At 58.3% G+C, this 21,733-nt stretch overlaps 1 protein-coding gene across 1 annotated transcript; it reads right to left on the reverse strand.

Annotated features, from left to right (window-relative positions):
- Nucleotides 1–2,341: 2,341 nt before the first annotated feature.
- Nucleotides 2,342–21,498, reverse strand: NR5A1 (nuclear receptor subfamily 5 group A member 1). The gene is made up of 8 exons (XM_030507065.1): nucleotides 21,251–21,498; nucleotides 19,108–19,159; nucleotides 18,901–19,019; nucleotides 18,377–18,518; nucleotides 14,091–14,731; nucleotides 7,597–7,716; nucleotides 6,918–7,065; nucleotides 2,342–2,778 (listed from the first exon to the last, which is right to left on the reverse strand). The coding sequence occupies exons 3-8, from the start codon at nucleotides 19,000–19,002 to the stop codon at nucleotides 2,531–2,533; spliced, it is 1,401 nt and encodes a 466-aa protein (XP_030362925.1). The 5' UTR covers nucleotides 19,003–19,019; nucleotides 19,108–19,159; nucleotides 21,251–21,498; the 3' UTR covers nucleotides 2,342–2,530.
- Nucleotides 21,499–21,733: the final 235 nt, after the last annotated feature.

Raw genomic sequence — 21,733 nt, forward strand, 5'->3', positions numbered from 1 at the left:
GCTGCTCAGGAGAGTGAGATGTGAGTGCAGACCATCACTGTGGTTATCAGTCAAGCCAAGCAGAATCTCCAGCCATTGGGGTGGCAGAGAGCCAGGGCAAGGGGCACTTCCCAGCACTGCAATCTTACAGACAGGTCATCAAAGCTATTGCAGAGCTCTGTGCCTTGCTGTGGGCTTGCTCCCTGCCACGGTGCATGGCACGCTGGGGGGTCTTGGCCACAGTGACCACCAAGGGCTATGTGCAAATCCTAAGCCTAAGCTAATTGCCCATACCTGTTGTTATTTGTGAGCTCACTTGCAAAACACACTCAGAGTCGCTATGGCAATTCCAGCAGCACTTTGAACCAGATCTTGAGTCATCGATGCCTTGAATCACATCACAGCAGCGGCAGGGTCCTGGTCTCTCTGAAGGCAGGCAGCACCCCAAGAGAGACCCATGGGCACCCACTTGTGCTGGAGACAAGCGCTGGTCTGCAGGGATGCCAGGCAGGGCATCCTGCCTGTCCTTGGTGAGCCAGGAGGTGAGGATGACACTGACAAGGAGGGTTAGAAAAATAGGCAAAAAAGACCAAATCTGCCTTTTAAATGAACTGCAAAATTTATTATAGTGGTTTGCTCCTGACAAGGAAGTTGGTAACCTCCTGCCTGGACAGGAAGGGTGGGGAATGGGGAAGGGGAGGGATGAGAGGGAGAAAAGGATGTGAGAGACAGAGAGAGAGAGAGACACTTAAGGACACTTCATTTTCTGAAAATAAAACATCTTTTACCTCCCAAACCATTTTCTCCAGTTCTTTTTAAGTTCACAAAAAGAAGAAGGTGAAACTGAACCACAGACTTCAGGAGGAAAATGCACAAACATGTTGAAAAGCAGAGACAAACATGCTCTTCTGCATCTAACAAGCTTCCACAAACCACGCAGCTCCTGGCACAGCATCTGCAGCTCCTCAAGGCACCGGCTCTGCGCAGAGCCACTGCGGATGACAGCCCCCTCGAAACGAGGAGCAGGTACCCGCTGTGGAAAGCAAACCTGAACCAACCCCAGCTCACCGGAGGAGCCCGGCCAGAGGGACCATGATGGGCTGCCCGGCGGAGGGGTGGGAGGAGAGAAGAGCACGGCTGAGGCCAAGAGCAAGCAGCAGCGAGAATCTGACACGTCCCAGCTCAGGGGGCTGCAGCCAGTTGTGTCCTTGAGCCCCTGGCCCATGATGGGAGAGGAACCGATAGCTCTTTGCCTGTGGCTTTGGCACAGCTATTGCTGTCACCTGGGGACACGGGGAGTCTGGGGGCTCAACCCGGCCCAGCATAAAGCACAGGACAATTGTTATTACTCCTTACCTACACGCTTGGGCAGGTAAAGGCAGGAGGGGGCTGCACATGCTGGTATAGGGCAGCTCTGGTCTGTTTGCAGCCTGGATGTGCTGCTGGATCCTGCGCCTCCCTCCTGCCTGGCTGCTCTGACATCGTCTGTGGGCAGGAAGGGGACAGGGTCTGTCTCAGGGACACCGTCCCAAAGCTACCCCATCCTCACGCTTTGGGAACCAGCTCGGTTCACAGTGCTGCTGCTCCCTGGACACTGTGACCTGCAAAGCTTGTCAGCTGTGGAGTCACTGTGCTGGCATCAAGGGCACAGCAGCAGGGCTATGGGCCCAAAGAGTCCTGAGGACGGTCCCCTGCTCCCAGTACCGAATCTCTTAGAGCCTCTGCAACAACGCTGTGACATCCCAGAGATGTGCTGACTGTGGACACCTGTGGGCTCTGCTGCTGCCATGGCTGCAAAGCCACGGCTGCTGCCTCCAGCACTGGCAAGCACTGAGAAAACAAATCTCAGCCAAGGGCTTGGCACTGCCCGTCTCTGCCTGCCCTCGCTTGGCCAGGACAGTGGCAGGATGCAGAGCAGGCATCAACACTGTGGGGAGTCAGGACCAGGGACCCCAGCATGCGCACCTTCGGGTCCTGGTATGGCTGCGTGGGGCTGACATCTCCAGCCCCAGCCTCGGCATTCTGCTTTGCTCCTGCAGAAATCTTCTGCTTCTATGGCAGTGCCTGGGGACACCCCAACCACTGCAAAACCACAACCTGGGGGGAAGTTCACCTCACCTCTCCCCTGCCCTGTGCACGAGAGAGCCCTGAGACATGGGGCAGGGTTAAGGGAGGGATGGCAGTGGTGGAGGAACAGCAGGAGAGGAGCATAAATAGGAGAAAAGCCAGAAGAGGCTTTACCCTTCCATTGCACTACAGAGATGGGTTGGGTAGGCAACAGGTCAGGCAACGCGTGTGCAGAGGAGCCAGGCGGCAGTGCTGCCAATGGGACAGTCCGGCAGCTGAGCCCGCGGCCCCACAGCCATCAAATGTCCTTGCTGTGTATTAAAATAAACCATCTGGGACTTTTCCAACAGCACGGGTTAAATAGCATCACTGAGAAGGCAGGATGGAGAGGCTGCGCCGGCCCACCAGCCCCAGGCATGAGTCCTGCCTCAGCCATGCCGCTGGCAGCACCGAGGCTCTGCCGGGTCCGTGCTGGCAGCTGCACTCAAGTCCTCTTGGCGTGCAGCATCTCGATGAGGAGGTTGTTGCAGGGCACCTCCCCGCTGAGGTGCTTGTGGTAGAGGTACTCCTCCGCCTGCATGCTCAGCGCCCGGACCTCGGATAGCCGCAGCAGCAGCTGACGGAACTTGTCTGTGGCGTGGGGATAGTGGCACAGGGTGTACTCCAGCAGCGCTGCGTTGGCCTTCTCCTGAGCATCCTTAGCCAGTGTGTGGTTCTCCAGGTACTTCACATCTGCAAGGGAGAAGGATAATGGTGAAGTGGTGCCAAATCCATGTGTCTGCCCCAGCCAGCGTGCTGGGTGTGCCAAGAGGGACCTACACTCCTGTGTTAATGCCCCTCGTGCACAAAAACACAGTGCAGGAGAGGTCCCATGCCCCATCTCTGCCTGGCCATGGGCTTCCCATCCATTCCCTTCCTCCTGGGTCTCCCTGGATGCTGAAGAGGGATGCCCAAGCCCACCGGCAGCAGGAGGGCCAATGCCTCCTCCCTCACCGCCCAGGAGGCTGCAAAGCCAAAACATGTTACCAGCTGTACCACGCACAGGGAGCTGTTGCCATCAGCCCCCTTTAATTCCTGAAGGTCGATGAAGCTGCTGAATTAATTCCCCGATAAACTTGGGCTTTCTGATGTGGCAACCATGCTCACCAGCCTGGAAACCCTAATCCTCTGCCAGGGTCGCAGCAGCTCCCCCATGATCTTGCTGCCAGCTCTGCTGCCGCAGCTGGGAAGCAGCGCATCAGGCAGCAGCACCAAGGTGCAGGGAGGGTCTGGCAGCCAAGAGGCCACTGCAGCCCCAATGGCAGCAGATTGTCCCTGGGGACCACCGGTCTGTAACTGCCCTCCAACTGGCAACCATGGCAGAGGGTGACTGCAGGGACAACCCAGACTGGTGGGTTGGGGTTCCTCCAAGCTTTTGGGGTAGCCTCCACTCATGCTGCCTCAGTGCCTGGGTTGCCATGAGTGCTCCATGAAGGAAGCACTGATTTTTAATCCGTGCAACATGTTAAACCAGCCCCGCACACAAATTTCAGTGGCTGTAGGGAAACGGTGCTGTGCATTGGCCCATCAGCCAGCTACAGCCACACAGAGCAATGACATCTTGTGCCCACCCATGAGAGACCTTGCTGCAAACCCCCGCACCGAGCTCATTTGGGGCAAATGGATTTAACAGATTTACTGTACAGAGCTGCACAGCAGCGCTGTGCTTGCTAACGGTGCTGCCCACATCCAGCAGCCACTGATGCAAAACTCAGGTCTGCATTGGCAGGCTGGGAACAGGGAAATTTGGGCATGGTTCTGGCCAAGGTGACTGTGAGTTTGGGGTTTATTTCTGGTTTTCATCCCCAAAAAGCAGGGAGCCGAGCATGGCTGTACCCAGAGGACTGAGCAGCTTTTGGGAGGGCAAAGAGTGGTGTTGGTGGTGGAGATGCCTGAGCAGGAGGGAGCAGATGTACGCCTGGGAGGGAGTGTCCACCCATGTGGGTTTACCCACATTACCTGACCCCAGAAAACTCCTTTGGATGGGCCATGGCACCTAACACTGTTCCAGCCCTGCAAAGCCGGGAGCCTCGGGCTGATGCTCAGGCAGAGCCCAGGGAGCAGAGTGCAGCTGGGAGGGCTGCAGGGACACACAGCCTCTGGCCATGCCCACAGCCGGGCTGTCCTGCGGGCTGGGTGCTGCATGGCACAGGCACAAAGCGCTGCAGGTCATGCCAAAATGCACTTTATCAGATCACCCTTCCCTTTTCAGTCCTGTGGCACATTTGCTCCTATTGTCTCCCTTCTACCCGGGCTGTTGTTATGAAATCTCTTTATCTGCATAAGGTTATTGTGCATGACATTAAAAAAAAAAGAAGTTATATTGATAAATGTCAAATCTATCCCCTGAGTTGACTCAACAATAGCTAGTTCTACTCGATGAACTCACCTGGTTCTCTGAAAGACCCTATTCAGTGTTTAATTGAATATTTGAATAATCTTTTCATTCCTGCAAGGAATAAAGAATGTTGTCCAAATAACATTGACTCACTTCATTTAGAGACACTGCAGCAGTTGCAAAGACTGTCCTGTGACAAAGCCTCCCATCACACATACAGATATGCCTGGGATTATTTCTATGCCCTCAAGTGTTCTTCCTATTCACAGCTCCTTTTGTTTGGGAGAAGCTGCTGATAAATTGCAAACGCTTAAGGGAATGTGGGCTATAAAAGCCTCTCTTCCTCCCCTCCCCAAGAGTAGCTGCTTCATGAATGTAAGTCATGAAATCGAATGATAGGTCAATCCATTAAGGCTCTATTAAGCCCTTCTGTAGAACAAAGCTAACCTGTGCCGTCCTCATAAATATTGCTATTTTGAGAAGCCCTAATTTTAATTAAATCTCTTTACCTGCTCAGGAGAGAAATCTATTTAGAACTCAAATGGCAGCTCTTGTGAGTGGGGCTTGGCTTTGACTGTGCTGTGGCAGAGTGGTAAATGTGGAAATTCTCTTGTTAAAGGCAATTACATCCTGCACATAATACACAATCCCATCCTCTACAGCTGAGCCTGCGAAGGGCAAATTACTCCAAGTGAGCTCTGCAATATGGAGAGAAAAAGTTGGATTTGGGGCAAAATGATGTCTGGGAAAATACAGCTCTTTGATTCCACACCCTCCCTGAAAGCCACTGCTCCAGAGAAGTGATTGCACAGCAGCCTGTGCTCTGGGAGGACACTGCTTCTGCTCGCTGTGCTGTGCCATTCTGTGCTGTGTTGGGGGGCAGCGAGGGGACTGGCCCTTGCAGTGCTGAGCCCCACTGTCTCCTGTACTTCCCAGCCCAGGCATTGTTTGTGCCCCACCTTATCACTGTTTGAACAGCAAATTATCCTATCTAATTTCTCTGGATTTCAAAACAGCTCTAGAGGAAGAGAAAGCTGCGGGAGGAGGTGCTGCAGGTGCAGGATGGAGAAAGCATAACTCTATGTCCGCAGCAAAACCGAGTCGAACTGGAGGATCATTCAGACCTGCCTGTGCCCCTGGGATGGGGGAGTGGATTCCCATTCCCACTGCTCCTTAACCCATTAACCCAGTGGCGGTGCTGCTCCTGGAGCAGGCTGGCTCCTCAGCAATGCTGACATACAGCAATGAAACTCTCCCTCAAGCACAAACTACCAAACCACACAGCAGTGTCCATTCAGCACAGAGTGTAGGTCGTCGCCTGCTGCACTCGGCAATGAAACACAGAGCCACAGGCTGGAGTCCCCCTGGATGGGACCCCACGGAGGCAGAAGTGCAAGCACAGACCGATGCATTGGTTCAGGGGCGGGGATGGGTTGGGATGAGGATGGAGACAGTACTGCCCCAACCTGGGCTTATGGACCCAGCTCAGCACTAACATCCAGCTGCTGCAGGGACCCAAGTACAGGTTTCCCTAGGGAAATGCCTGCCCTGTCCAGGTGCATTCAATTAGCAGCAAGTGTGGGAAGTGAAGTAGCTGCAGTGGCAGAGGTGTGAGCCAGGAGCATGGCAGCCAGATGAGCTCCTAGGAGGCCACACCACCATCCTTGTGTGGGGAGGTCAGATCTCTCACTGGGATGGTGATGAGGGGACTGTGTCAACACCAGTAACAAAGGCAGCCAGGCACCCTGGGGTCCCTGTGGTGCTCAGCACCACCCACAGCCACACAGCCTCACCGAGGGCTGAGATCGCTCTGGTGGGACTCTGGTGGGCATCCCTATCATGGGGTGATGCCTGCGGGCAAAGGAGCTGCATCCCTAACTGTGGTGCATGGGGAGATGCAGGGTGGGAGCGGGGCAGAGCCGCTGTGCAGCCCCAGGAATGCTGAGGGCTCTGCAGCAGCTCCCATGTGTTTTGTCTAGGTGAGGAGGGACCGTGTGAACCCGCCGCCTCAGCCCGACCGCAGGCTCCGGGATGAGCCTAATCAGGAGCGCAGGCAGCCCCTGCCCAGCGCGGCAGCACGGGCCTGCTGACGCAAATCCCGAGAGATAGGGCTGCCGCCTCTGTCAACACGCCTGTTTTGCTGCAGCCGTATCAGCCGGCTGTTTCCCTGCCCAGTGCGATGGGCGAGTGACCGAAACAGGCTCTGCTCAGCCAGCAGGACAGCAACGTCCCCCACGGATGGAGGCAGAGCCATAGCAGGGATGTTTTGGACCCCGTGGTGAGGTGAGGGAGCTGGCAGATCCCATCCCTTACTCCTGCCTCCTCATTAGAAGCCCCTTCATCGCCCATCTGTGCTGCCACCAGCATGGCCGGACCCTCGGCTGTGTGTGCTCCCTCTAGCTTTATTCCCACGCCTGGAGACCCCCTCAGCAGCATGCCCATGACCTCTGAGTGTGGCTGCCCCTCACCCTGGTGCCCCTGCAACAGCACTCACCGAGGCTGAAGAGGATGAGGAACTTGAGGCAGACGTACTCCTGCCGGTCCACCTGGAGTGAGTGCAAGTGCAGGATGAGCTCCTGCGACCGCAGCATCAGTGTGTTCAGGATAGAGCCGGCCTGGGCTGCAATGGTCGACATGTCCACCTGCAGGGACAGGGATGGTCAGCCATAGTCACCAGCCCCCCCCCAAAAGCTGCAGAGGACTGTATGCAGGTCAGGAGCTGGGCCTGTGATGGGCATCTCAAAGCAAAGGCTGACAGATGAAATGGGAACCCCGTTTCTCCAGCGCTGCTTAAAACAGAGGGACCCTTTGCATGGTGCTGGCATTGCAGGCACCCTCAACCCTCAACTCCAAAAACTGCCCCAGGGAGGTAAGGAGCCCCTCCCCACATCCTGCCTCTGCACATATGGGTGTCACTGTTAGTCTGTCCACGAGAAACATTTTTCTCCAGAACCAGTATGGGACAGAATGGGATGGCACGGGACAGCACAGAATGCGATGGGATGGAATGGAATGGGATGGGATGGGATAGGATGGGGTCTGCCCTGTGCCAGGTTGGCCAGACTCAGCCAGAAGTAAGGCAAAAGCCACCCTGCACCCCCGTCCAGCCCCACCACCCGTCCCTTGCCACCCCGCTGCAGCAGCCGCCGCGGTCTCTGACAGCCGCCGCTCACCTCCTGCCCGGTGACCAGCAGCAGGCTGTGCTCCTTGCCGTGCTGCAGCTGCCGGAAGACGTGGTCGAACACCAGCAGCTCACTCCAGCAGTTCTGCAGCAGCTTCATCTGGTCGCCCACCTGAAACACATCCAGAGCAGCACCGCTGACACCACTGCACCGGGGCATGGCTGTGGTGGCAGCCGGGGCTGTGTCTGTATGAGCCTGTTCCCAGCAGGCAGAAGGGGGCCAGGCTGTCCCTGCACCGCTTCTCTGGCACCCCAGCTCTGCCTTTGAGAGCCAGCTCCACACTCGAGCCCGAGGGAACGTGGCTGCTGCACAAAGGCCCTGTGTCCCTGGGAAGCCCCTCTGGATACTTTAAAATGAAAGAAGACAGCACCCATCCTCACTTCCCTGCCCGGGACGGCAGGTTTGGGACCTGTGCACGAGTGGCCTCAGTGCAGCCATGGGGGAGCCACCAGCCGTGGTGCATCACTGCACCCTATAGCTGTCAGGTCAACCCCTGCCCACACAGCAACACGTGTGATGTGCACATCTGCGTGTGTGCTGGTGTGTACGTGCAGGCACAGGTATAAGCAACCACAGCTATGCTTTCAAAGAAATGCCTACATTACCTGCGGTAAGAAGCTCAACCCAGGATGGAACACAAGGCACGCTGCCATCCCGGCTTGGGGAGAAGGCAGGAGAAATGCCCCTCAGCTGCCTTCCCTACCACCCCTTCAGGAACGACCAGCTTCAGCAATGCTCTTTGTGGGACCCCAAGTCCTTTCTGCAGAGAGCTGAACCCCATCCCTGCTCGGAGCTCCTGCCTCCTGCAAGACTGGTGCAGGGAAAGGGCCGGGGGATGTCAGTAACACTTCCCTGCAGAGCAAATTCAGCGCGAGCAGAAGAGCTCCGCAGTGCCATTGTGCTCGCTGCCTTTAATAGAAGGAAGACAGATGCAGTATCACAGGGCTGGATAATACCCTCGTTTTGCTGAAGAGGCTGCAATAAACCAGTGCTGGGAGATTGCAAAAGGAATAGAAGTCAGATGAGAAAGAGGTTTATGGCTTCAGAGCTCGGCACTCCCCGTGAGCTGCTGGGATTTGTCTCTCAAGTGCGGTGGGTGGTCAGAGACAGACACGAGCAGCACAGAGAGGGAGATGCGGTGCAGAAGACAGCGACGGCAGCCGGGGCTGCAGCACCCGCTCCTGCCCAGCGGCACAAAACCTGCCTGCAGCGAGGTGCAGTGGGTGCAATGGGGCTGCCAAGGCTGGGCTCCCTGCTACACCACCCTAAGCAGTGAAGGAGCCACGGTACATGGCCCAGCAGCACAGACCGTGAGGTTTCTGTTCAGCCACTGAACAAAGAACTGGGGAAAAGCTCATTCTGTATCAAAACAAAATGGAGATTTTCTGCATTCGGGATGTCCTCTGCCCCAAAGCGAGTGGACGGCTGTCACCTCAGCCAGCCCTCACAGGGACCTGGGCTCCCAGCATGGCAGCACACTGCCAGCCCAGCCACACGCTCCTAGCCAGTGCTGAGCTCCTCTGCTCCGGCTGAGTCGCAGTGTTGTTTTGGAAGCTCCTTCCTGTGCCTCATTCCTGAGTGGGATGAGCTCCAGAAGGGACAGACTGAAAGTTTTGTTTTGAAAATGGTTTTTAAAAATTCTGGAAGAAGGAAGCATTTCAACCATTTTGAAATAGTTTCTTCCTTTAAAAATTACTAATCAGCTTCTCCCAAACTCTGCAGGTGGTTCCAGCTCTCACAGCAGAGCACCTCCCTGTATCCCAACAGCAGCACGCTTTGCCCTGTATGGCTGCTCATGGCTGTTCCCCTACCCTGTGGCCTTTCCTGGGAGCATCACAGTTCACCAGAGCCATGTGGCCATGGCATGGGGGGACACGGTTGGGACACCAGCCCTGCCTGTGCCCCAACACCAAGTTGGGTGTCCCCATGCTCTGGGCTGGGGCAGCAGTGGGCATCCTGCTCCAGCTCCCAGCTGGATATCACCTCCCCTGCACCCAGCACCAGTCTTGCCTCCCTGGAGCAGAGGCTGCTAATGGACAGCCACTCAGAGTCAATCAATCCTCCCAGCGAGGCGGCACGCACGCACTTTCGCCTTTAAAAGTTAAGCAAAGGATCTTCCTCTTTTAATGTCAAGGCTTTTCAATGGAGAGCTTATCAAGGACCTGATGCAATCTGCCTTTTAGAGGCAATTTTAATTTTTTTTTTTTTTTAAAGCAGGCATTTAACCCATTCACAAAACGTGGCAGCAAAACCCTCCTCAGGCAGGGAGAGCGCTGCCCTGCTGCCTGACCACTGAAAGCATCTTGCTGCTGAAGGCCTGCGATCCACATTAAAATGCATTTCCCTTTGGCAAATGGGCTGGGACCACGGTCTGGATGGGAGCAGGGTGTGCAGAAGCATGGGTGGCAGGATGTGCAGAGCACTGCCCGGGTGTAGGGCTGCAGGACCCACATGCATTGTAGTTTTAAACCTCCTGCAACAGGCACAAGGAGAGGAAGTCCCTGGGAGTGTTGAGGTTCCCCAAAATATGCCCAGGCTACTCCAGCTCCTCAGCAAAGCTGGTCAAGGGCAGATGGTGGTACCTGAGGTGGGGGATGCCCTAGACCACCCGTGCAAGGAGTGGGACTGCACCATCCCCACAGGTACACGGCACATGCCAGCATCCCGAGCTACAGCCCGGGCAATTATTGGGTGCAAGCAGGACCCATCACCTCGGGTACCAAGAAGTGCAAAAGTGGTTTATCGTCCACCAGTCACCTGCATTGAAAACCCCCACAAGTCTAAAGTGTTAATGGTCAATGGAGGTCCCCACCCACTGCCCAGATACCACCGCGATGGGCATCTTAAAGCAAAAAACCATCAAGACTATGTTTAAGAGAAGGATCTAATCTCCCTGTTGGCAGAGCACGCTGCCGTGACCCAGGCTACTGTGTTTTGATGGGGCTTGCAGGCAGCTGGCTGCAACAATGCATGGGCGTTGTGACTCTATGTGCACCCCTGGACAAGGGCAAGGCTGTGCCAGCCGGATCGCCAGCAGGCAGGGAAAGCTGTCACATTTCCCCCAGTGCATAGGATGCTAAACATTGCTGCAGCATCCACGACCAGAAGGAGATTTTAAATCTGCCAAAAACGCTCTGGCTGTTGGCCAGGAGATGGGGTCAAGATGACCCACGCATGCTAAAGGCAGAGAAGCAACTGACTACAAATAGGCTTTGTCGTGGCTCTGAGATCTCTAACGAGAAGCAAGGGAGAGCAGCCCAGCCCCAGGAACTCCTTGGTCCACAGGAACAGTGATGCCCTCAGCGTGTGTTGTTCCCCCTCACACACTGGTGCTTGCCCATGGATGGGAGGGCGGTTTGCCCCAGCTCCATGGCCAGGAAGGGCCAAGGAGGGGATGAGCATCAGCCCACCTCCCCACAGCCACTCTGTGCCCCTCCACCAGCAGCAGGGACCAGCCCAGCCCGGCCTTCGGGCTGAAACTGTGGCAATTTGTTTAACATTCCTGGCTGCTCATCCCAATCTAAAGGTCATTGCACCCCTTGTGCACAATATTTATATGTATGTGTGGCTGTAACACCTATATAAACCAGTCTGTGCAAGATACCATACAAACCAAACCAAAACCAGACACAATGTGAGTGTGCAAGTGTGTGTACGCACATCTCTCTCCGTGCCTCTCTCCATACACACATATATAAAAAAATTACATCTGAAAGGACAAAGTTGCCTGAGACTCACGACCCAACAAAATATATTTCACCCCTGGCCCATATTTTTCTTCCTGAAGAGATGCTGCAAATCTTCCCTCAGTCCTGACACATCTCATCTAGACTCAGTTAAAGTTCGTATTTATGGGCGTCAGCGCTGACCTCTTCCACCTCCGCCCGCATGGCCTCGTGCCGCGGCTGCCTGGCCGGCCCTCGATAAACAAGCGGGCCCCCAAATCCCCCTCTGCCGCGCGGCATTATTAGTCTTGCCTCCGAAGGCCAGTGCAGTCCGTAATTCTCTGCCTGGTGACACGAGATGAGCGCCGCGACATCAGTCTCCCCGGCGGATTGGCATGGGGACCCTCGTTTGTCAGTGGCAGACTGACAGAATTACTGGCCCTTAAATGAAACGATATATCTGGGAAGTTAAATCTGTTTTCAATCTGACTGCCCCGCGCCTGCGGGCGGACGTGGCGTGTGAGCCGATGTCAAGAGGCCATTAGCACAGCTCCCCCCTTTCCTTCCCCAGGCGCAGCGCTGGAGCCGAGGGGGGGTGTCTCTCCAACACCCCCCACTCCGGCCACCCTGCTGGGAGGAGATGGCAAAGCACCCGGTCTGCCACTGCCCCTCGATGGGCTGCTTGTGCGGGAATGAGGATGGGAATGGGAAGCAGAACTGCCAGACCCAGGGGGGACCAGCTCCTGCTCTCCCTGGCAGAGAGCAAAAGCTCCTGACCATCCCTGTGTCCCTGACGGTTTGCTCCATCCCCTTCAGGTTCCCAGCATGGCCCAGGGGAGAAGCCAGCAGTCGGCAAAACAGCCCTGCAGCAGGAACATGGGGGTTCTGGGAATGTTGAGGCAGGGGACACTGTGCATGGGGTCATCTGCCTGTACCCCCTCGTCAACCCCCTGAATCCCCTCCCTGCTTGGCATCAGCCTGGCATGATGCCCTGGAGCAATGTCCCAGCACGATGCCATTCCAGCCTGGATCCCTGCACCAGCCTCAACCAAGAGCCCTTCCCAGTTGGAGATGGAGACAATCCATTTCACAAAGATGCTCCCAGGGGATGGAGAGGGCTGCCGGCATCCCCTGCTCCCAGGAGCCCTGAGCACCCAGCAGGACTGTCTGAATGATGGCCATCGATCTCTGGGGTCACGATTTTACTCTGTGCTAGCAGGCTTTAGGGTACAGCCATAAACTCTGCACTAGCAGGAGTTCATTTACCGCCCCAGCAGCTGTTTGCTTTTATGTGCTGGGCAGCAGCAGCAGTGGGGATTCAGGAGCTGCGGAGCTACTCCTGCATCCCAACCGCTTCTCTGCAGATGCCCAAGGGAAAGCTACTGCCCTATGCCAGGAAGGATGCACCGTGATGGGTGGGTGAAGAGCAGCCTGGGCACCATCCCCGGGGGAACAAGCACAGAGGGGCCCAGGCACCACAGCCCCACGCTGGGGGCTCGGATCTTCCTGGTTACGCTGTGCGCTGTGGGGCCAGCACAGGGGAGGGAGCCAGGGCCAGTGACAGCCACGCTTTCCCATGCTCCCTCTGGACAGTGTCCTGTGGTCCCTGGCCCTGCGAGATGCTGGGAATCTGCCCCATGCTCCCTGCATGGATGAAAGCAAAAGGCAGGAGTCTCCAGCACAGCAGTGATGGATGGGGATGTGCCATCCCTGGGCACTGCACCCTGTGTCCTGGGCATGGTTGGGAACATGCCCCACTCCCAGCAGGATCCCAGGTGAGGCCTCTGGTGCTGACGTCCCACCCAGAGCCCCATGGGAAGAGGAGCGCCCACCGATGTGGATTCACACGGAAACAGCCTATTTTGGTGGCGCAATCAAGCTGACAATGGAGTTACAAGGCTACGCAGCAATGCAACCGGGAGCTGAATTTACACTGTTTACAATATCTCCTGCAAAACAACAACCACCCTGTTCCCAAAATCCAGGCTGGACACTGATATGATTGAAACGAGCCCGGCCCACCCCCACAATGCCATTTCCTGACGCTGTTCTGGCAGCCGGGGGCTATTTTGAGCCGTGAGGCTCTTGCCACGCTCAGCCCCATGGCACCACAGGAGGAAGGTGATTTTGGCCAGAACCAGGTAGCACAGCCTCATGCTGGAAGCACAGGAAGGCACACAGGTCTCCCAGGATGTGGCACTCTGGGTTTTGGCCACATGGCAAAATTTTCTCTCTCATTTTTGCAACAGTTTGGGATCTTAGCCCAGGACATGAACAGGAAACGATTTGCTAGAGGGGATGGCCTGGAGGGATGGGGTCAGCTCCACATTCCCAGCGGGCACACTCACAGGCTGCCAGCACCAGAAGCAGCTCCAGAGGAGTCTTGGTGGTGTCCCCTGCCCCGGCCAGCCCTGCCCCGGCTGCCTGGTGCTAATAGGCACCCACCTGACAACATTGATTTTCCTCCTAAAGGCGCAGGAGAGAATTGTCTCAACTATAATTCCTCAACGTTACATTTTTCAATTATATCTTGAGCTTGACACCGCAGTCACTCTGCCGGCGATTGCTTCCACACCTGCCCCCGCCGTGATGGATCTGAAATCATTAGCCCCGCGGTGACAGCAGGAATTGCTCCGGCATTGCAGCCGGGCTCCGGTACCTCCAGCCCTGCCATGTGGGGAGCCGGGAGCGGGATGGAGACACACCAGTAGACCTGCAGCCCACCACAGCATCTCATCGTCACAGCACTTCAGCCCCAATCCTACCTGCCTCCCATCTCCCACCCAGTGCAGCATCCCTTCTCCCTGCCCAGGATCCTACCTCCAGCTCCTTGAAGAAGATGCAGCTCCGTGCCCATTCCACGATGGAGAAGAGGGTCTGATCAGCCATCTTGCACATGAGGCCGAAGGTACTGAGTTTCTCGTGCCGGCCTTTGCCTTGCTCTTGCTGCAGGCAGGACAGTATCCGTGCCTTGACCTGGGCCTCGTCCGGCTCCAGCTGCAGCAGCTTCAGGATGATATCGGGAATGTCAGGAGGGGAACTGCTGGGGTAGGTCTCTGGGTACATGTAGGTGGGCATGGATTCATGCACGTTTGTGTAGTGGTCCGGGTACTCGGACTTGATGGTGCGGTTGGGGAAGGAGGGATAGTGGTAGCTGGCGAGCGGAGGGTGGCTGGGCATAGTCATTCCCAGGGAAGGTGTCCCATAGGGGCTGCGCTCGTAGTCAATGGGTGTCAGGGCGGCTGGGTTGGGCGGCAAGGTCTTGGACATGGTGTGGATGCTGTGGATGGTGGAGGTCAGGCTGTAGTCGTTTTGCACCGGGGACATGATCTGAGGCACGGTCTCCAGCTTGAAGCCATTGGCACGGATCAGAGCTTTCTTCTGCTGCTTTAAGGCACGGTCCCGCTTGTACATGGGTCCAAACTTGTTCCTCCCTCCACGCATCCGATCTGCACGCACAGCTGGGGGCAGAGAGAGGGCAGAGGCTGCAGTGAACCTGCTTGGAAGGAGACCAGTGCTTCCACACGGCACGGAGGAAACGATGGAGGGGGATTTGGTGGCTAAAAGGGGCTGGGGGGGATGAGGGAGACCTTCCCAGAAAACCACTGTCAGGCTGTGCTGCTCCCAGCCCAGCCAAGCACACCATGGATGTGACATGGCAGGTTCAGGCCCAGGCTGTGGCTGGTGTCACCCTCTGAGCCTCTGGGAATTGCAGGAAAGGAAAAGACATTTGCCTTTACCTATGAAATGGGCTAAGGGATAAAGCAGCTTGCATCCCTTGTGGGTTGAGGGGGCAGCCTGAAGCCTGGACAGATGAGGGGGCTCAACACCCACTTTCATTTTTATGAACCCTAATTCTGGACCAGCCCTGTGATTTCCTTGTTTCTGCAGAGCCTGGGACCCCAGAGCCCCCTCAGGCCCCTGGTTCGCCTGCATCAGGATACAGCTGAGGAGCTCTGCCGTGACACCGGTGGACTGACTCTGACAGCCCCATCACATCTCTCGGTTGGAGCAAAGCAGATGTTCCCTCTGAACCCCAAAAGAAGCCCAAGAATGTGTCAGCGTGCGAGGGAGCAGGTGCTTCTCTGCATCCCGAACTCGTGCCTCCGCACCGCCTCACTGTGTTCCCAAGGCAGCCCTCCCTTGGAAGAGCCTCAGCTCGCTGGAAGCTGGATGGCTGTGCAGAGGGACGGAGGAGAGCGTGCCAGGGCTTAGCATCAAAGGGAAAAACCCCTCCGCTAGTTCACATCCCCGCTGACAGCAGGCGGGTCTTGCTTTTGTAGCTCATCTGTTACCTCTGCCTCTCCTTCCCCTACTTATCCTGGGGCCTCTGGAAGCACAGCCAGCCCCCCCGGAGAGCCAGGCCACCTCCCAAACTCTCCCCCGGCAGGCTGGAAAGGCGGGAGCATCATCGGGAGCAGCAGCATTTCCAGGCAGAGCAGGAATGTGCTCCCAGGGGAGCCGCCCCGTGCTTCCTCCCTCATTCTTTATTCATGAAAACAGCATCTCGCTGGGAGAGGGCAGCCAGAGGCATCCTCTGAGGCGAGGGGTGCTGTGGCCCCCTGGATCTTGAAAGCCTGCCTGGACGCCCCGGGGTGACAGAGAGCTGCCCTGGGGCAGTTCCTAACTTCAGGGGTACAGGGAGGTGGCTGCAGTCAGCATGTGTGTGTACCCCAGCCCCAATCCCCCACGGCAGACCCTGTCACACAGCCTGAGCTGGCGCTGGCAGGTCTGGCATCCCCAGACACACACCCGGCGATGCCAGAGCAGCACACCAAAAGCCCAAATCTCCCACTGAATATAATGTGTTACCACTACTGCTTGAGGCAAGGCCCAGCAGTGCCCAAGGATCCCATCCCAAACCAAACCTTCCAAACCTGGGAAGGGTGCTCAGGCAGGGACCCCACTGGTGCTGCCTGTACCCCCCCAAACAGCGAGACATGCTCGCAGTTCAGTCTCACAAATCCTCCACAGGCGACCGCTAGCACACCTCCTTCCCTCTCCCAGCAAGAGCACAAAGGGAGAAGAGGCCTTGTAATTCCCTCCTGCTCCGCTTTTCCAGCCGTTGTGCCTCACTTGGGACCAGGAACCACTTGCTATTTGCTGTGTCCCAGCTGGCTGCTGGGAAGCAACCGATGTGCCCCGACCTCTGGGGCAATGAGGCCCAAGAGGAGCCACCCAGGGAGCTCCTGCACGCCCGGCATCCCCCTGACTAAACCATCCAGAGGCAGCCCCTGAGCCACACGCCCGGGGTGCAGGCAGCCTGCACGGGCACGGCAGCAGGAGTGGGGCCCCAACCATCCTGTGTCACCCCTTCCTGCTCCATCTGCCTGGCCAGCCCTCGTCCCCATGCAGAGCCTGGGCTGGTGTGAGCTGCCGGCCGAGCTCTGCCTCCCTTCTCCCATCCCCTCTGCCTCCATCCACCTCTCCCTGCCTGGAAAAGGGGCTTCGGGGGTGCCCAGGGTTGCAGTCAGGCTTGGGTCAGGGTTGTGCAGCTCTCCCCAGTCAGGCTTCCCTGCAGCATCCCTTCAGGCACTTCGAGGGGGGCCTGTATCATCACTCTGGCCCCAAAATTAATCCTCTCAGGCTTGCTTTTGTCCTGTGGACCTGGACGTTCACCTTCAAAGCACCACCTCAGATTCCCTGCCCAAAAATACTAGGAACTAAGGAAAAGTGGGCTTTGGTTTTTACCACAAAAGAATCGGTCCCACGGGAATATCACCCTCCGCTGGGTGATCCACCCGGCTGCTTGGCTTTGCTAAGGAGCTGACAGAAAGAAAATACACCAAAAAAAAGCTGTTTAGGAGAAGCAGCCTCCCAACACTCCAGTCACTGCCCTCCAAGACACGGGATCGAAGGAGCTCCATGGTGAGCAAGACAAAAACTGCTGAAAAGGGGCAAACTGAGACCATGCCTGTCTCCCCAGTCACCCCAAGCACTGCCCCTGCCTGCCCCAGAGCCTCCAGACCCTGCCCAGAGCCCAAATTCTCCTGCACCGTTGATCGGAACTGCCAGATCATGCACAGATTGATTTAGGGCACCAGTAACTCCAGCTCAGTGAGGAGTGAAACTGGGATCTGTTTGGAGATGGGGCTGGAAGCCGGCCCACGCCGGGAGTTTTCAGGGGCTGATTTTGCAGCTCTATGTTGTTGTGTCTTACTCCTGCGCCTCTGCTCGCAGGCTCTGATCCCGCTCCTGGAAGCGAGCGGCCGCCGTGCGAGAACACACAGTACTTTGTGATTAACCCGCACTCTGCCCCGAGCTCCCGGGAGGGCAAAGCTCTGTGCAGAGAGCCCGGGCAAGAGAGGGGTCTCACCCCGGCCGGTGCATCTGACCGCTTCCATCCGCTACAAAACGAAAACGATTTCGGGGGCAAAGAGGTGGGGGTGCAGCTGACTCTGGAGCTGGGGACTCCTTTCTGCGTTTGTTTTTCCTTTGCAGTCGATTGTCAGCGATCTGTCCCCCCAAGCGTATTTTTTAGACCATGCTAAGTGTTGCAGAAACCACAACACACGACTTGGGGATATTTGGGTCTGACTCTGATGTCTCTATCGGGATCGACTTCTCTTCACATGAACGAGGTGGCGGCCGTGGGGGCTGTAATTGCACTCCCCGAGAGCCAAGGTGAGAAATCTGTTATACTAAATGTCACCAAGAAGAGAAATATAATTCTTGGTGGGTCTGCAGCAGTTTTATTGCGAGCCCCATCATTTTTAACGTTTTCCTTAAGTCTCGGCTTCTGAAATTAACAATAATTTCTACGCTGAAGGAAAACAATAATTTCTACGCTATTTCCCAACCGTTCTGCCAGCAAAGAAAATCCTGGAAAGTTGCAGCCGCAGCAGCCAAAACCCCCGGGGAAACAAAACAAAACAAAACAAGGAAAAGCAGGAGGCGACGCGAAAAAACGAATTTTTCTTTAACTTGGGAGGGGAAAACGGAATCGAAGCGGCCGCGGGAATCACCGGCCCGGGGACGCGGCCGGGCGGGCGGTGGCGGCCGGGGACAGCGCGACCGCCACCGGGGAACCGCGCAGCGCCAGCCGGCCCCGCCGCCCCTCATCCCCCGTCCCCGGTGTGCCCCGGTGAGCCCCGGTGTGCCCCTACCTTCCAGGCGCATCCCCACGGTGAGGCACTTCTGGAAGCGGCAGTAGGGGCAGCGCTTGCGCTGGGTCTTGTCGATCTTGCAGCTCTGATTCTCGGTGCAGGTGTAGTGCTTGTTGTTCTGCACTGTCCGCTTGAAGAAGCCCTGCGGCGGCGGGCGGCGGCGATGCGGCGGGCACCGATACCGGCAGCCCGGCATCGGCACCGGCAGCCCGGCATCAACACGCCGGCAGCCCGTCCCCACGCCCCGCTTCCGACGGAGGCTCCCGCCGCCCCCCGCCGCGGCCGGGGCTCCCGTCGCGGCCGCGCTCCCGTCCCGCTGCCAAGCGCGAATCCGCCGCTAACGAAAACGGGCGCGGAGCGGCCCGCGGCCGGCCCCGCTGCCCCGGCCCCTGCAGAGCCCCCTCCCCGCTCCCTGCACGGCCCCGGCTCGTTCTCCCCCGGGCAGCGGTCCTCGCAGGGAGCCGGTCCCCGCACGCCCCGGCTCCCGCACGCCCCGGTCCCCGCACACGCCGGCCAGTTCCTACCTTGCAGCTCTCGCAGGTGAGCAGCCCGTAGTGGTAGCCGGAGACCTTGTCCCCGCAGACCGGACAGAGCTCGTCCAGGTCCTCATCATAGGAATATTCCATCCCCTCCAGCGGCCCTGCTGCGGGACAAGCCAGCGGGTCAGCGAGACGGGACGGGGACGGGGACGGCGGCCCCCAGCCCCTGCGCTGGGTGCGGAGCGGGAGCGCGGCGCGGCGGAGACCGAGCGGCAGGTGCCGGAGCCGGAGCCCTTTATAGCGCCTGGAAGAGCATCTCCATGTTGGTGCGGGCGAGCGGCCACCCCCCCGGGGGCTGGGGAACCTCCTCTGGGGAGTGCGGGCGGCTCACGGCGCCGGGGACGGGCTGGGGGCGGAGGGACCTGCCGACACGGGGACATGGGACCGCTCTGCCCCGCTGCCGACACCCGGGCCCGCACCACGGGCCCCGCACCCCCGAGCCGGCAGCTCCGGGCAGCAGCCGGGGACAGGGAGGGAGCCGGGACTCGGTGGCTCCGGGCAGGAGCAGCCCCCGCTGCTCGGCCAGGCCCCAGCAGCACCAGGCCAGGCTGGCGGGCACTGGGCACCTCTCTGCAGGAAGGGATATGAGACCCTCTTTGCTCTGCTAGTGGAGCTGCCCCACACCATCCGTGGGGAGCAACGAGCACCCCACCTTCCCAGGCATCTGGCCTGCAAGCAGCAGGACCAGTGTGGGAACTGGAAGTCCCAGGGCTGGAGCACAGTTAAACGTGTCTGAGCAAGAGGAACACTCCGCAGCCGGCCCCGCTCAGTGCACAGCCCCCAGACCCCCAGGTCCTGCTGGATCCACCCCTGCTACCCTGCACCAAGAGGTCCTGCCACTCCCAGAGCCTGGGAAAGCAACGTGAGGAGCACTGGGGCATGCAGCAGCTCTGGACACCTTCACTGGGGCCACTGATGGTTCAGACCTAGCACCGGCCACCCTGCGAGGAGCAGCCACTGCCAACAGTGTCCTCCTCCGCCTGCCAGACAGCGGTTGTTCACCGTCGGTATTTAATTCATTGCTGCACATTTAGGGATTCTTAATGAAATATTCCATGACGGCAGCAGACCGACACGGGAGCACCCATGCTCCCGGCACATCCTGTTTATCAGAATGCTCCCAGGCTGGCACTTGGGCATGGGGAGCTTGAGGCTCTGACTCTGGACTGGGCACTGGAACTGAACCCAACCCATCAGGGCCAACCCGCTTGGTCAGGAGAACCTTTGTGGCTGGTGCAGAGTCACAGCCTTGTCCCAGCACGGCAGGAGCCAGCTGCCTGCACAGGCATGGGGAGGGAGCTCCCATTTGAGGCGTTTTGGTGCTCAGGGAGCTATGGGGAGGGCTGCAATGCAGGCTATCTTAGGCTGTGGGTGCCTGGAGCTCCGCGCGGCCAGGGCTGTGCTGCCAGCAGCACCCTGTGAAGGAGAGCCATGGCTGCTCGCCCCGCACAGCTCATCCCAACACAGCTTGTCCCGCACGGTTCACCGCACACAGCTCATCCCGCACGGCTCGCCCCACACGCGGGTGCGGCGGGTAGGAAGCGGCGCTGGCAGGGAAAGCGGCAAACAGGAAACGGGCTCGGCGGAGCATCGCTCCAGAGCCACCAGGAATGGAGCCCAGGCTAAGAATAGCAGTGGAGCAGCCCCCAGTGCGGGGCAGGAGCACTCCTACCGCCAGCGGAGCCCCTCGGCCACGGCCCCCACAAGCTACCGGGGGAGCTGCTGGGCAGCCATGGAGCGGGACCTGCCATCCGGGAAGAGGAACCCAGAGGGGCCGTAGGTTGGGAGAAGAGCCGAGCAAACGCTGTGAGGAACAAAAGCAACTCGGAGCCAAGGGCTGCGGGATGGGGAAGGGACGTGAGCTCAGCTGGCTCCGGACACCGAGGGGTCCCAGCCGCTTCCCATGCCTGCTCCAGGGTCTTGGGGTTCCCTGTGCTCCCATGGATAACATGCTGGAGTGACTGGGGACCCACAGTCACCAGGGGCTGGGCTTCCAGAGTCCCTCGGCAGCCGGAGCTGTCATTTCTGGGCAGCAGCATGGCCGAGGGGCTGAGGCTACGGCGAGGCCTCGCTCTGCTGCCCGCAGTGTGCAGACCCTCTATCCCCACACCCTCTAATGGGGATGGGACAGGAAGCAGAGGCCCACGCGTGGCTCCTGCTTCCTCACAAGCCCTTCTGCATCCCCAACTCTGGCCTTGGCTGCCACCATGCCGGGGAATGGCGGCAGTGGGTGGGAGACGGGAAGGACGGAGGGGCCGCGGTTCTCCCCACGGACACGTACTCACCACGAGTTGTCTGTGCACGCTGCTGAGTGGGGCTGGCACGGCAGGAGAACCTCCGCACCGCTGGTCAGGAGCTGTGACCCAAGGAGGTGCCGGGCACCGCTGCCCCGTCCACAGCGGGATGGGCGATTTATGGGACCTGTGTCTGCTGGGAAGGTGTCGGGGCTCTGGCTGCGCACACGCCGCCCCAGGCAGGACATCGGCCAATCTCCTCCCCATAGGGGCCAGGCTCAGCCGGGATGGACCCACTTCGGTGCCTTATTGGCTTCTGTGGCCACGTGACCGTGCTGAAAAACATCATAATTAAGCTACAAAATGCTGCCCATAAACTAGCATTAGAAAGTGACAGCGGAGATAAGTGGGACCCCTGCGGCAGATAACGCGCCACAGGAGAGAGACCCCGCAGGGAGGCGGGGGGCACCAGCGGGTGGGAGTGCACCAGCACCCACAGCCACGCTGATTTACAGCCCAGGGTGGGAGGGAGGGGGCCACGGGCACAGGGCAGGACACCTCCAGGAGGAGTGTGAGCCCATCGC

The sequence above is a fragment of the Strigops habroptila genome, chromosome 15 (genome assembly GCF_004027225.2).
Source record: "Strigops habroptila isolate Jane chromosome 15, bStrHab1.2.pri, whole genome shotgun sequence".
In the NCBI taxonomy this organism is placed as follows: Eukaryota; Metazoa; Chordata; class Aves; order Psittaciformes; family Psittacidae; genus Strigops; species Strigops habroptila.